Source organism: Anser cygnoides, chromosome 1, assembly GCF_040182565.1.
Source record: "Anser cygnoides isolate HZ-2024a breed goose chromosome 1, Taihu_goose_T2T_genome, whole genome shotgun sequence".
In the NCBI taxonomy this organism is placed as follows: domain Eukaryota; kingdom Metazoa; phylum Chordata; class Aves; order Anseriformes; family Anatidae; genus Anser; species Anser cygnoides.
The window spans coordinates 76,853,485-76,867,145 of NC_089873.1; the positions used below are offsets into that span (position 1 = coordinate 76,853,485).

General features: G+C 39.5%; 1 protein-coding gene across 7 annotated transcripts in view; it reads left to right on the top strand.

Annotated features, from left to right (window-relative positions):
- Positions 1 to 13,661, top strand: part of ITPR2 (inositol 1,4,5-trisphosphate receptor type 2) — a 276,712-nt gene that overhangs the window by 230,219 nt on the left and 32,832 nt on the right. For all 7 annotated transcript variants that reach the window (XM_067000454.1, XM_067000431.1, XM_067000435.1 and 4 more), the window contains 5 exons: positions 2,125 to 2,250; positions 5,457 to 5,632; positions 6,932 to 7,096; positions 9,289 to 9,484; positions 11,591 to 11,683. In XM_067000454.1, the coding sequence (XP_066856555.1) occupies positions 2,125 to 2,250; positions 5,457 to 5,632; positions 6,932 to 7,096; positions 9,289 to 9,484; positions 11,591 to 11,683 (756 nt within the window). The remainder of the gene's footprint in view (positions 1 to 2,124; positions 2,251 to 5,456; positions 5,633 to 6,931; positions 7,097 to 9,288; positions 9,485 to 11,590; positions 11,684 to 13,661) is intronic.

Sequence of the window (13,661 nt, forward strand, 5' to 3'; positions counted from 1 at the left end):
GGCCTTGCCAGGAATGGGGCTGCCGCTGCTGCTCATGTCCTGGGGATGGGAAGCTCCTGCCAGCTCAGCAACTGTCAACTGTGCCCTTTGCATTTGGAGCAGAGATCAAGGCTATGAACTAATTAAGCATCTACAGTATCCTTGAGAGATAAAGAAGACATATATATTATATATGTGTGTATATAAAAATACAGGAGAGTGTATCATTTTGTTCACTGCTAAAATGCAGATACTGCTGGGGTGGCAGACATCAGCTGTTTAACAGCTCACAGCAGCATTATGCAATTGATTAGGAAGGAAGTGAAGAATAGGATCTATGGTCAGATCAGCAGGGAGTTTGGATAGTTAAAGCAATATGGTTTAGCGCAGCATCCTTAATGTTATGGAAACAGGAATGTTGGATGTTTTTTTAAATGTCAATTCCTGGGCAATTTTCAGAGGCAGTTGTAAATTTTCAGTATGAATCCTGTTGGCCCAGGTCCACTTTCCTTGGTGGCACTGTGAAAAACTTGTCTGTACTGACAAACCGACCAGAGTAGAAGTTGTAAAATAAATGATTTCAGAATAACTCCCTAACTGCAAAGTCTATTTGGGAATAAAAGTCACCATATTGTAGAAAAATTACTGTATTAACAAAAGCGTATCTGTTTTTCTTGCTTAAGAAACACACATAAAACAGCCCAACCCTACACTTACATAGACCAGACCTGCCTAATGCTGTAAGCAAGGAAAATTGGTTTATTTTTATTCAGAACAGAAATTCCCCAATTTCTTTCATCAGCGGAATGGCCCATAAGTCTTCATGATTTTTCTTTGTTTGAAAGGATAATGTCAGTTTAGGCTTGGTTCGTTCTTTAGCCAAGAGTCTGTTAGCATGCAGTCTGTATTGCTTAAATTGACAGATGTCATTTGCAGTGGCGCCAAGTGCTTAAATCCCAGCAGTCAACAGCATGAGGTTATCACAATGAAATCTGAATAGTCACCTAATCACAATTAAAGTTTATTTAGACTAAAGCCTGAGACAGTCATATTCAGTTGAAGGAGTCTATATTAAAAATCAGCTGGGTGCAGGCAAGTCAAGAACATGCTCTTAAGGCTTTCAGGAGGCTCTCAGTACTTTAAAATCTAATTAATAGAAATACACCATATTCAAACAGCTAATCTTCTCTGGCTGGGGGTTTTCTCACACCATTGCACATAGAGGCTTGTTTTAAATGTTCATTTAAACATCTGATAGTGCAGTCACATATATGAAGTGCTTGCCTGGGTCTTTGTACCCTCTGATGATGTTCCAAGGCTTTTTACTGAATCATTTACGTGACTCTGGACACAAAATCTTAACCCTGTTTTGCCCTACTTCCCTTTTTAGTCATTTCTAACTAGGTTATAGGTTCTTTGGGATATAGACTGCTTATGTGTGTTTATACAGCACTTCATATATGGAGGTCCTGGCTTAACTGGAGTCCTTTTACAGCCTGGAGTAATTATAGCAGCACAGAGCTGTTGGTCAGCAGTTAATTTTGGATGTCTGAGGATCATACAGGAAATAGTTAGCTTTTGCAGAACCAAACCCAGTCAGACTAAATTTTATCTGTTCTCCAAAAATAGATTGAGATGTATTTAGTTTGATAGAGGTGGGGAAAATGCTTTAGTTCTGAAGCCATGCATATTCCATTTTCTTTGAAAAATATCATCAGCATTTTTGGTCCAAATGGGTCAGCTGGATGACCTGCTCTGGGTCTTCCGTCTGCCTGGCATGCAGTGTGCCTTTAAACCTAGTTGTTTATTTGACTTTGTGTCTCCCTGCACAGAGGCTACAGTTTCAGAGGCAGGTGAGAAGACTTCACTCAAGATTCAATCCTAAAACCTCAGCTGAGGAACAACTCTCGTTTATAATAAACTGTATTGGGATCTTTGGATGAAAAATTCTGCTTGAAACTATGTTTTATGGCAAACCTATGTTTGTTATTTGTCTGTTTTAGTTAATTTTAAAGGTCTGCATATTTATTTTGTTTACCTCAGTTTTCTTCATTAAACTGTACTATTTAATTCCCTTGAGGTCATTACTGATAGAGTTGGTGCCTGTTTTCTTTTCATTGATTGCTGCTTTTCTCCCCTTTCTAGATAATCCACCCCTGTTTTGGTTCTCTAGACACATCTCTCTCTGGGGGAGCATTTCCTTCAACCTTGCTGTATTCATCAATTTAGCAGTTGCTCTGTTTTATCCCTTTGGAGATGATGGAGATGAAGGCAAGTTGAGTTTGGTTTCATTTTTCCTTTTAATTTTAGGTGCTTTCCATTCTAAGTTAACACAGTTATGTATAACTGCATCTTCAGGTATGCTCATATCTGCAGCAACAATTTAGTGTCTTCTAAGTAGAAACCAGATGTTGTCTGGGACGTGGTAATTGATCTTCAGTGCATCACATGTCCTGTGCAATGTGAAGTAAAATGGACAGAACATAGCAGCCAAGCTGAAGATTAGTTAGCTAATTTTTTTTAAAAATATATTTTATTACCATATGGCAGCGTACTATTGCACACGTTCAGTTACAGCTGCTGAGCTGAAGAAGGGTTCATTGCAGCAGAGGGACTGAGATTCCTTAAAACTGACCAATTTGAATGACTTGCAGTCTTAAAATGTGTGTAATATAATGATATAAAAACTGTCTCATGGGGTTTCGACTTTTACTGGGATAGAAGAGCAAGTATTGCAGGGGACAAATGTGTTATATAAAAATATGCTTAAAATATGTGATTCTGTCTCTGTTTCATCATGTCATAGGAAATATAATGAATAATAAACTTCATTAAATAAATGCAGCAGAATAGCAGGAGGCCTCTTCGGATTGAAAACAAGCTTAATTGGGATAAAGAAGACTGGTAATAGGAGTAGAGCCATTCACCTCTGGGTCTTTGATTTCTATCCAGTCTAGTCAGTAATGTGACTGAAAGTCACCTCTGTCTGATGGCATGTGAACAGTGCTGGTGGAAGCAGTCCAGCTTCTAGTAGATACATGTACTTTTCACAAACACCAGAATTGGCACCATCAAACATTCCTGTTGGCTGGCGAAACAGAAAAGCAGCAGATTAAAGTATATTGGCATGGAGACCACATTGCCCTTTCACCCCGCGGGGCGGTCTCTGCAGGTCACAGCACAGGCATCTCCGTAGCCTTGTGTAGCAAAGTTTGCAGGGCTCTGCTGTGGAAATGGGAAACATTTATACACCGTGCTTTTCTGCTTGTGAACTGAAGAGCTGCTCAGGGTACACACGTGTCAGAGCCTACGCAGGGTGAGAGAAGAAACAAAGAGTTAAAAATTCACAGATTCACAGATTCACAGATTTCTCTAGGTTGGAAGAGACCTCAAGATCATCGAGTCCAACCTCCGACCTAACACTAAGTACTCCACTAAACCATATCCCTAAGCTCTACATCTAAACGTCTTTTAAAGACCTCCAGGGATGGTGACTCCACCACCTCCCTGGGCAGCCCGTTCCAATGCTTAATAACTCTTTCGGTAAAGAAGTACTTCCTAACATCCAACCTAAAACTCCCCTGTCGCAACTTTAGCCCATTCCCCCTCGTCCTGTCACTAGGCACGTGGGAGAATAGACCAACCCCCACCTCTCTACAGCCTCCTTTCAGGTAACTGTAGAGAGCGATGAGGTCGCCCCTGAGCCTCCTCTTCTCCAGGCTGAACAAGCCCAGCTCCCTCAGCCGCTCCTCGTAAGACTTGTAAAATAAAAAAATAAACCTTTTAAGCTACTAAATTTTTAGTTAATCTATACTCACGGAAATCCTCTGGTCTGCAGTCAATAGGTATTATGTAGTATTAGTTTAAGTGGCCCCAGTAATCCAGTGATTTCAGTGATAGTGTGTTTCAGGATTCCAATTTCTAGTGCCTGTAGCAGTAAAAGAGACTGCTGAACAGTAAACAATAAGTGTGGCCGAAGGGGATTAGCATGATCATGAGGCAGACTCCTTGCTTCCAGCCTCCAAAGACTGATCTCAGAGCTGGAGTTTGTCTCACATTTTTTCCCTTCACCTTGTGTAAATCAAGCGATGTTCATGTGTTTGAGGTGCCTGGACTGATCTAATCATCCCAAGAATGCTGCCTTTTAGTAGATTTCTGCAATTCTTATATCATATAGCATAAGCAAAATTACCCTTCAGATGAGGTCTCTTTGCCTCATGCATATCTGCTCATGTTACATGACATGAAATTGTTTGACTTGCAGTAGGGAAGAAGGAAAAACGATTTGTTAAAGAAACACTGAGTGCATTGGTTTTACCTTTCAGCTCCAATTTGAAGCTATTTTTTAGGATCCGTTAAAAGTTTCCAAATCTTGTTGGCAAAAAAACTACCCGGCAGAGCTGACCTTGAACTTCTTGCCAAGGGTGTAAACACTCCCGAACTTTGGAAAAGTTTGGATGCCAACTGAATTTTGAGAGTAGGGCTTCACCTCATTGTTTTCTAATCTCACTGATGCTGCTTAGCTGTATATCTCTTGCCAAACAGATAGTGTTATTCCTATTGTGAGCCTAGCTAAATTTTCTATTCCATTCTCCCCTGTCACTGACCTTTCAGTTCATCAGATAACAATAGGAGTCAGTGTACGAGTATGACAGTGCCCTGAGATCTGAATGTGCTTTTTACATCAGAGCAGCATGGTGTGTTTCCAGGGCTTTAAGCAGAGGAGGGAGGGAAAGCAGGGGCATTACTCGAAACTCAGGGAGAGCCTGGAGCCAGCTTCTTGCACAGACTGACTCTGAAGGCAGCGGCTCACATGCCTGTGGGAGCTCAGCAAGAGCAAGGACCTGCCACCTCCCCAGGAGCAAGGCACAGCTATTCAGCAGCTCCTGGCAATGCAGATGCTGCCTTCTCATGCCCAACTCCCCGTGGCTGCCTCCCACTGCGGCAAGTGTCTTGCTGTCGTGCAGAGGCGGAGGCTGCCTCCCGCTGAATGCCTGCGGCCCTTCAGAAGAAAGCCGCTTTTCTAAAAGCAGGACACTTTGGTGCTCTTTAGATTGGGAACGTGACGCTGCAGCACAGTGCCACTTGCTGCACTACCCCAAGGGCCAGCTATTTCTGTAGCTGAGCAATCATGGAATTAAACCGAAGGAGTCCTAATGATCCCTGCAGAAGGGAGCTGATTAGTAGCTTGCTCCAGGAGAAGGGTAAACTGTTTCATCTCTGAGCACTCCTCGGATTTTAATGGAAATTTCATTAGCTGCTCTTATTATTACCTGTGCAAATCAACAATAGTATGATAATAATAGTTCTTGCTGCAATTAGGGCAAGTTGTGGTCAGCAGTTGTGATGCATGAGTCACGCTTTTTGTTAGCTATATTGGCAAAGGAATTGATCTTTTGAATCTGTTTCTTGGTTAAAAAAAAAAAAAAAAGTCTCCAAAGATGCCTCTCTCAACTTTCCCTTTCTCCTCCATACAGGCACGCTTTCTCCGTTGTTTTCAGTCCTCCTTTGGATTGCAGTGACACTTTGTACAGCAATGCTGTTTTTCATCTCCAAGCCTGTTGGCATTCGACCCTTTTTGGTGTCGGTTATTCTCAGGTCTATATATACTATTGGGCTTGGTCCTACCTTGATACTTCTTGGTGCTGCTAATGTAAGTACTTAAAAAGCTAGCAGAATTTTCAGCAGACGTAGAGATATTAAGGATCTTCTATTAAAAAAATCCCTTGGTTAGAACTGTGCGAAGAACTTTTTTTTCAGGTTCATGGGTTGAACAAAAAAAAATCCAGTCGTCCTGAAAGAGCAGTATCAGCAAACTGAAAAACTGAGAAAAAAGGGGCTTTGGTTTTGTTCATATGCAAATATTTTAAAAATAAAAACAATATGAAATTTAAAAGAAATACTGCTGAGTAAAAGGAATCAAATTTACAGTTCCTCATGTTAAAAGAATAATTTCCTTTACCAACATGCTCAGCAAAGTTGACACAAATTTGTAAGGTGTTGTGTGAGCTTGAATCTATATTTTTGAGGAAAGTTTTCAAAATTAAAAATTCTCTCAGCCTTTTCTCAGATTCTTAATTTATTCATGTCTGTTTTTTGCATGTTTGCTGAGCTTTGTAAGATATACAGTCATGATCATAAATAATCTATTTACATTTCTATCTATTTACATTTCTGCCTGACTGCTACAGCTCTAATTCACCTTAGCACCAGGCAGCGAAGTATTAGGCTGTTTGCCACCAATTCTTTGAAAATTGTGCACGCTTAAAAATACCCAGGGACATAGTCAAAGGTAAGCAAGCAGTGTTTGTCCATGTGAAATTTTTGAAAGAAGAAACACATTGAGTCCTTATTGCTTGACCTGGACTACCAAACACGTGAGGTTAGCTCCTTTCATGTGTACTTCTGCACTGCTTTTCACATGCAGGAACATGCTTTTCACATGCTCAGGAACAACGGCAAATCTGATGCCATTGCTTAAATACCATACTTCCAAAATGCCATTGGTATTTTTTTTTATGGTAGGCACCCCCACCCTCACCCACCCACCCCCCATACACATGCTGTTTTATTACTATTGTTCTCCTTGTAGTTGCATTCATAGCTGCTGTTGGATGGTCTCAGGTCTGAACTCAGAATTGTTAGGAATTCACTCCCCAGTTGTTTTTTAATGCCTTATGCCATTAATCCCACCCTTCCTACTCATTAATTTATAGAGATATATCAGAATGCAATGAGACAGTGCAGGGTTGGAGGGGTGATATACTTCCAGTTACTCTCATGGACTCACTCCCAGCGTGCCTTGGAGATGGATTTATCTTATTTGAACTTCAGCCATCTAAAAGTTGAACATTTAGTCAAAGCAGCCTATCTAGATTTTTTGCATGCTACAACAAAGATGAACAGGATTTTTTCTGATGAAGTAAACCTAGCCTTTGTTTACACCCCGCAGCTTTGCAACAAAATAGTGTTTCTGGTGAGCTTTGTTGGAAACCGTGGAACTTTTACTCGTGGCTACAGAGCAGTCATCATGGACATGGCTTTTCTCTATCATGTAGCATATGTCCTGGTCTGCATGCTGGGCCTCTGCGTGCATGAATTCTTCTACAGTTTCCTGGTAAGTCTGTGCTTTTGCAGAGGGGAAAACTTTGCAAAAATAGAAAATACCGTTACCCATGCAGCTGTCTTCAATTTCTTCCTGACAATCAAGCCAAATCATGTGTATTTTTAGCGCGCCGTTGTGTTGCTGCCCCTTAGGAGCTGCTGTTTTCATTAGAACCTGTTTCTGTTAGAAGTTGTTTTATCTGTTTTAGAGCTGAAAGTTTGCCCATTTCTTTTCAGAAAATCATCACACAGACTGCTTCTTTCTTCTATCCCTCTCCATCATACATTTATTCTGTGTATGTTGTTCCTATATCTTGTGTCAGTTGTGTCTTCAGACTATAATCTCTCTGGGACAGGAGTTGTCCACTGGTGTGTGCATCATCCCTATACCAAAAGATCCCATTCCTCAGTTCATGTTGCAGTCCTAATAGGTAAAAGAGTGACTTGGGGAATAGAGATGGCATGCCTCTGGTGTAGTGGGAAGATTCATCACTATAAATGTATCCCACTTCCATTTTCTTTTGTTGCCATTACCCGGATGGAATGCCTTTTTATAATGTGATACAGGTGCAGTGAAAATGAATCATACAAAATTATGCTAAACTCAGCTAACTGCTCCCTTCGTGCTGAATAGCAATAAAAGGTGTTTCACTGCTCTTGTTTTCTAACCGTTTTGCTTTATACTAAAACATGAAACTTTTAGGGAGACTGACTAAACTGTGGTCATTTACATTTTTCACCTTCCTGTTGTCGTATCTTTCTCAGCTTCCTGAACAGCAGTGAACTCGCAGCATCTCATAGAGGTGCGTTAAGCACTCTAAAATTTAGGCATTCAGTTCTTACTGTGGCAGAGCTCCTGCTGAGGTCGTTTTCCAGGTCCATATCTTGACATTAAAGTCACCTTCAAAGTTGCACAGACTTCATAGGAGTCAAGATTTTGAGGCTTTAGCTGCAAAACCTTTTCAAATGGATGCAACTCACCTGCTAATTAATGTCTGTCTTAAAAAATGCACATCAAATTATATTACTCCTTCTGTGAGTAAGGGTTCTTTACCATAAAATACTGTCTGAACTGCAGTGTAGTTTAAGAAACATTTTAAATGCCTACTTTTTTCAGTGACTGCTATCAACAAATGTCCATGATTCATGGATGTTATAATTGTCCACATTCCTAAGTTACTTACAGGTGTTCACTTTGTAGTGAAAGTGTTCCAAAATCCTGCATTTGTTCCTCATATTAAGTTTTGTCTTGTATGGGATGAATGATAACTGTCTTCCCTCTTTCTTCCTTTATTATTAATCCTTTCACAAGGCTGTGGATTTCAGATCTTGTGAATTGTGACTAATACCTTCTTCTGTGGACCATTTTGATAAATCACAGTGTGTCACTTTATATCTGTAATCTGTGTTTTGAAGTGGAAATACATATATTATAGATAAGGTCCAAAGCACTATAACACATCAATAGAATTGGAAGAGGAAAAAAAGCTAGTTTCTTGAAAAGCACATATCACATTTAATTGCTATTTGAGGCATTTGACATTTAAAGCAATATTATCTTCATGTATACTTTTCTTTAATGTTAAATACTAGGAAAACATATAGCGCAGGGTAAAGAAGAGCAGTTTGGGGTTTTATACAAACAGTGCGATGAATTTAACCTTGTCTTAAAAAGAAATGGCCCTAATCCTTTCACATGAGTGACTTTTAAATGAACCCATGAGCTCAAAGAAACAGTTTACAGACATGTAATTATGTGTGTGCGTGAGTGCATTTTTGAGATGCAGCCCATGCATGTTTATCAGATGGGAAATAACATGAAAAATTAATTTATGGATGTAGATCCATAGTATGGAGACACTGTTATTTAATTTTAATCCAGCCTGGTTTTGAATATGGGGAAACAATGGTTCTTGTCGGTAACTATTACCTTGTGTCTGGGTCAGACTCATATATAAGTATACATTTTAGCTTTTGATTTTGCTATAATCTGTCTTAAAATTTCAAGTTCCATGCTATATTATCTCTCCTATATCCCCAGTTCCCACTGAAATCGATGTGAATTGTGAGTTTATGAAGCTGAGATTACAGAACATGGCTAGATGTATGTTTCAGTAGTTCAGATTATGTTCTTATGTAGTATCTATATACATTCATTTTTATTAATTTGTATTCATTTTTTCCTCTACGCTATAATTTTCCCAGCTGTTTGATCTGGTGTACAGAGAGGAGACTTTGCTAAACGTGATAAAAAGTGTTACCCGGAATGGTCGTTCCATTATCCTCACCGCAGTGCTAGCACTCATCCTGGTTTATCTCTTTTCCATCATTGGGTTCCTTTTCTTGAAGGATGACTTTATCATGGAGGTCGACAGGTTGAAAATCAGGACCCCTGTTGCAGGTACTGCTTTTCATATTAAAATTTGTTTCCAAAATACACCTTTTATGTCTGACTAACCAAACTTTGCTCTAGGGAAATTTTAATTTTGTGCTTGTATCTGTGGAAGCAGAACTAATTCCATATACCTTAGAACTAAATTAAGTCTCAGGGTAAAATTTCATGTGTAGGGTTGTTTCTGACTAGACTTTTCTGTTTAAATACTAAAATCCAGCACTCACAATTGATTTATTACATTTTCTTTTAACATTTTCTAACTCATGCTAACATAAAGAAAAAATTCCTGCATTTCCTAAGTATTTGGAAGAGCAACTCAAAGTGGATTCTATTGGTTCTCATCCCACCTTAAAAGTAGTGCTTAGGATTTTCTGTGTACTGCATGAGGCATGTGACCTTTTATTGTTTAGTTAATGTATTCATCTGATTACTATTTAAGCTTCATCCAACAGAAATTTATTACAGAATTCACACTTCTGCTGATAGGAGATTTCCTGGAGCATCTCTTAAATTCAGTGTGTTTTTCACAAACACCACTCTTAGTGTATAATCCTGTCTTCGGTAAAATCATCGGAAGGTTTTTAACCGTTTTTTAAAAAGCCAGGATTTCAGTTTATTAGAATGAGAGATTTCACCAACATGGACAGAGAGTTACAAACTCACTTTGCTAGAAAAAAGTATGTCTGGTGTGTTGAGATCTTCGTACATGCTGCCAACCAGCCTGCTGGGAGCATAGACAGAGAAGTAACTGTCTGCGTAGAAAGACCTGAAAACAGCTTTTGATTAAATTCCTGGAGGTATGATTTTCCCAAATGCTGAGCTCTTCAGACCTGCATGCAAGCATAGAACAACTAATAGGATCCACCCCAGATTGTGTGCACTCTGTGTTTGTCAGCCTTTTCCTAGCTTTGCTATTTCAGGACCTACAGCACACAAATGAGGCAAAGCTCATTCAAGACTCGTTGATGTGGGGGAGTGTGATGAATGTATTCATATAGCTATTTGATAACCACAGGAAAAAAGGAACTTAACAAATTTCTTTTATAGACCTTGCTTTTTGCCACTGATCAACTTCAAAGGGCTAAGTTGGCTTATATTTGATTTACCATTCATTTTGGGGCAGAATTTATAATCTGAAGTTTCATTTCGAAAAATAATTGTGGCCATCTTAGGAGAAAGGAAGCTAGATTTAGTGGAGCACTGATCTGATCCAGTGCAGTAGTTCCTGTGTGTTTGTGTTTCTTCTGATGGATTCTTAACAGATTTTTGTGGTATGTTTGCATGCGTATTCTTGCTGGCTTTATACGTTGCCATTTCTGATCATCAAGAAAATATGCTGATGGTATATGGATTATATGGATGGAACATTATGCATCCCAAGACAAGTGCTTAATTTTTTTCTTTATAAAATAGCACAGAGAGTCAGAGTGGATGTGTTTTCTATGTTACAGAGATTGTCTTAAACTGTTACTTTCGTTGTATGATTTTGCCTTCATTTTTTCTCCTTAAACTTTTTCGTATCTGTGATTTGAAATGCAGAAAGTTGTTGAAGATGCACAAGACAAAATTGGTTTGATAAAATCAAGCTGATGTACACATTTACCCACTTTGGGAATGTTAAATTAGTGTTTTACTTGAACCCATACATATTTACAAATGAGTACCAAACTGTGTTATAATCCTTGAAAACTCTTAAATATTCTGCGTTCAGGATAAGTGAACATCAGCTTGTGTCCTTCTTGTCAGCTTTTGTGAATAATTTATCCAATGGTTTTAAAAGTGACATTATTTTCATATCTGACAGTTATTTCTTGCTTTGAATGTATCTTGTTCTAACCAGAAGTAGCAGCATTTGATGTAGATTCATTAATTTCAGGAGATGAAATGGGAATAGTTGTGATATACAGTAAATATAAAACTGTGGTTTTTTTCCTTGTGCTTGCTTTGAGCTGTTAGGCAGACTGTTTGAGGAAGGAGGAATTGGTGGTGTAGTTTGTTCTGCTTTTTTTCTCAACTTTTCAAATCAGTGACTTGCTTCTAGAAAAATAATGACTTAAAACTTTTTGTCAATGCAGTGTCTGTCTTTTCGTCAATATTCTGCTGTTTTCTTAGGTATTGGTGAAGTCCCCACTACAACCCTCACATCAATGATGGGTGCATGTGCAAAAGAGAATTGTTCCACAAGCATCCCAGTCATTAACCCAGGTTAGTACAAAACCTCCCCAGATTAGTGATCAATTAGAATAGAGGAATTTGTGTGTTGTTATTACAGAGACTGTGTGAGAAAAGTGATGATTGTTGTTGGAAGTCAGAAGTACTCAACTCCTGGAAGGCTTGGAGCTCAGTTGGGAACTTGCCTATAGTGCAAGTGCTTCCCACACCTGATTTCCAATTGCATCAACATTAATTTTGTTGAAATATCATGCTGAATCATTATGCTTGAACATACAGGTCTCTTTTTTTGAGCTGACTTTTCTGAGAGGAAAAGCTTGCTGCTTACCTGCAGCATCTTCACCTGCACACAGTGAGCCACTATTATATCCATTTAGGGCCACATAAGTTGATTTTAACAGTGTAGCATATATCAGAAAGCTCTTGTGTATACTTTTTACATGCATCTAGGCTGAGGTTGTAATGTAGCCAGAAGAATAAGAGCCCAGATCCAGGACCAAGTAACTGTCTCTTAATGAGTTACTGTGTCTCAGCTAAGCATGGGCAGGAGTCCATCCATGCATTCCTAGCTTGTGGCAAATACAAGGAAATGCAGACTGTTGCAAGCCATGTCTGTGATAGGCAAGTTGTGTTTCTTCATGCTTGTGGCAAGTGAAAAGCTCAATTGCTCTACTTCAGCAGATCAGTCCATCTGGTTTTACTCTGATATCTGCATTACGAAACTGATCTGCATACCAGAAGGACCCTGTCAACTTTAAATACACTTCATTAAAATAAAAGGCTTGTCTGGTGTGTTCTACTGGTGTCAAGCCAGTTACCAGACATTGGTTCAGGAAGGAATTTGCCATAGATCAAGCTGACAGAGTGCTTTGCTCTATTTGCTGTTTGAGGCAACAGGATCACTCAGGACCTCTGATAGTAGTGCTACTCCATCTCTCCTGCTGTTATCCTGTGACACATTGTAGTTGTGGTATATGGTCTTCACTACAGTTGTTAAGTTTGTGCAGTGTGGGTGTGTGCAGTGGATGGTCCACAGGCTTAGACTACTTACTGCTACACTTGCGTGTGGTTACTAGGGGCTGAAGCTGAGGACAAAAGTGGTCCCTTCCTATCCTGTGTTCCAGTATAACACCATTTCACATGCTTTATTCTCCCACTACAGATTTTTGAGCTTTTAGGATCAAGGGTATGGGGGAGAGGGCTATAAAAGTATGTTTTTCCTCCCCAGCTGGTGTGTAAACAGGCCTCATAAACAAAATGGGAAGCTGTCTGACTAGATAGAGAAAACAGTCTCTCCCCAAGAGCTATTGGCAAAGCTGCTACATTCAAAAAGTAATCAGTCAGTCAAAAGAGATGCAGTATAGTATGGCTTTTGCTAAGCTCTTTAAATGATAGAAATCTCACATTTCTTACTTCTTGGCCACTGTTTCTTTAAAATTAAACAATAATGAAAGGGGACTATACAGAACATCTAAGTACACTGGCACTTAATCTTGGAGTACTTTTATTCATCCAGTAACATTAGAGAAACTACGTTTAGTGAGAACTAAAGATTCATTTTAGCCAGTGAATCACCTGTCAAAAAGTACTATTCTACCTTCGGTCTTCTCCTGGGACAGATCTCCCTTCTGGCGAAACTATGAGTACAGGAGATTTGCAAAGGCTGGTCAACCTGGGAGTTGGTAGGATTCATGGTGTAGCAGCATAAAGAAATCGATAGCTGACTGTAGGATACATAAAATGTTCTCAATGACATCTCAGGGCCACAGCAGAGACATAAAAATCTGGCATTTTAGATCAGATCACTGCTGATCACTTGTTCTGATGAGATTGTGCCTCTACCTTGAGTTTTACTGGTAGAGCCTGCATTCAGTCATTGCTCATTTTGGTGAGGGAGTTAACCAGCCGATCTGATTAACTCTACTCAGTACTTTACTCAGAGAGCACGTCCTATGTACAGCCTGCTTCTTCTCTGCTGCACTGAGCTGTCAGCCCCAAAATACTTGGTCTC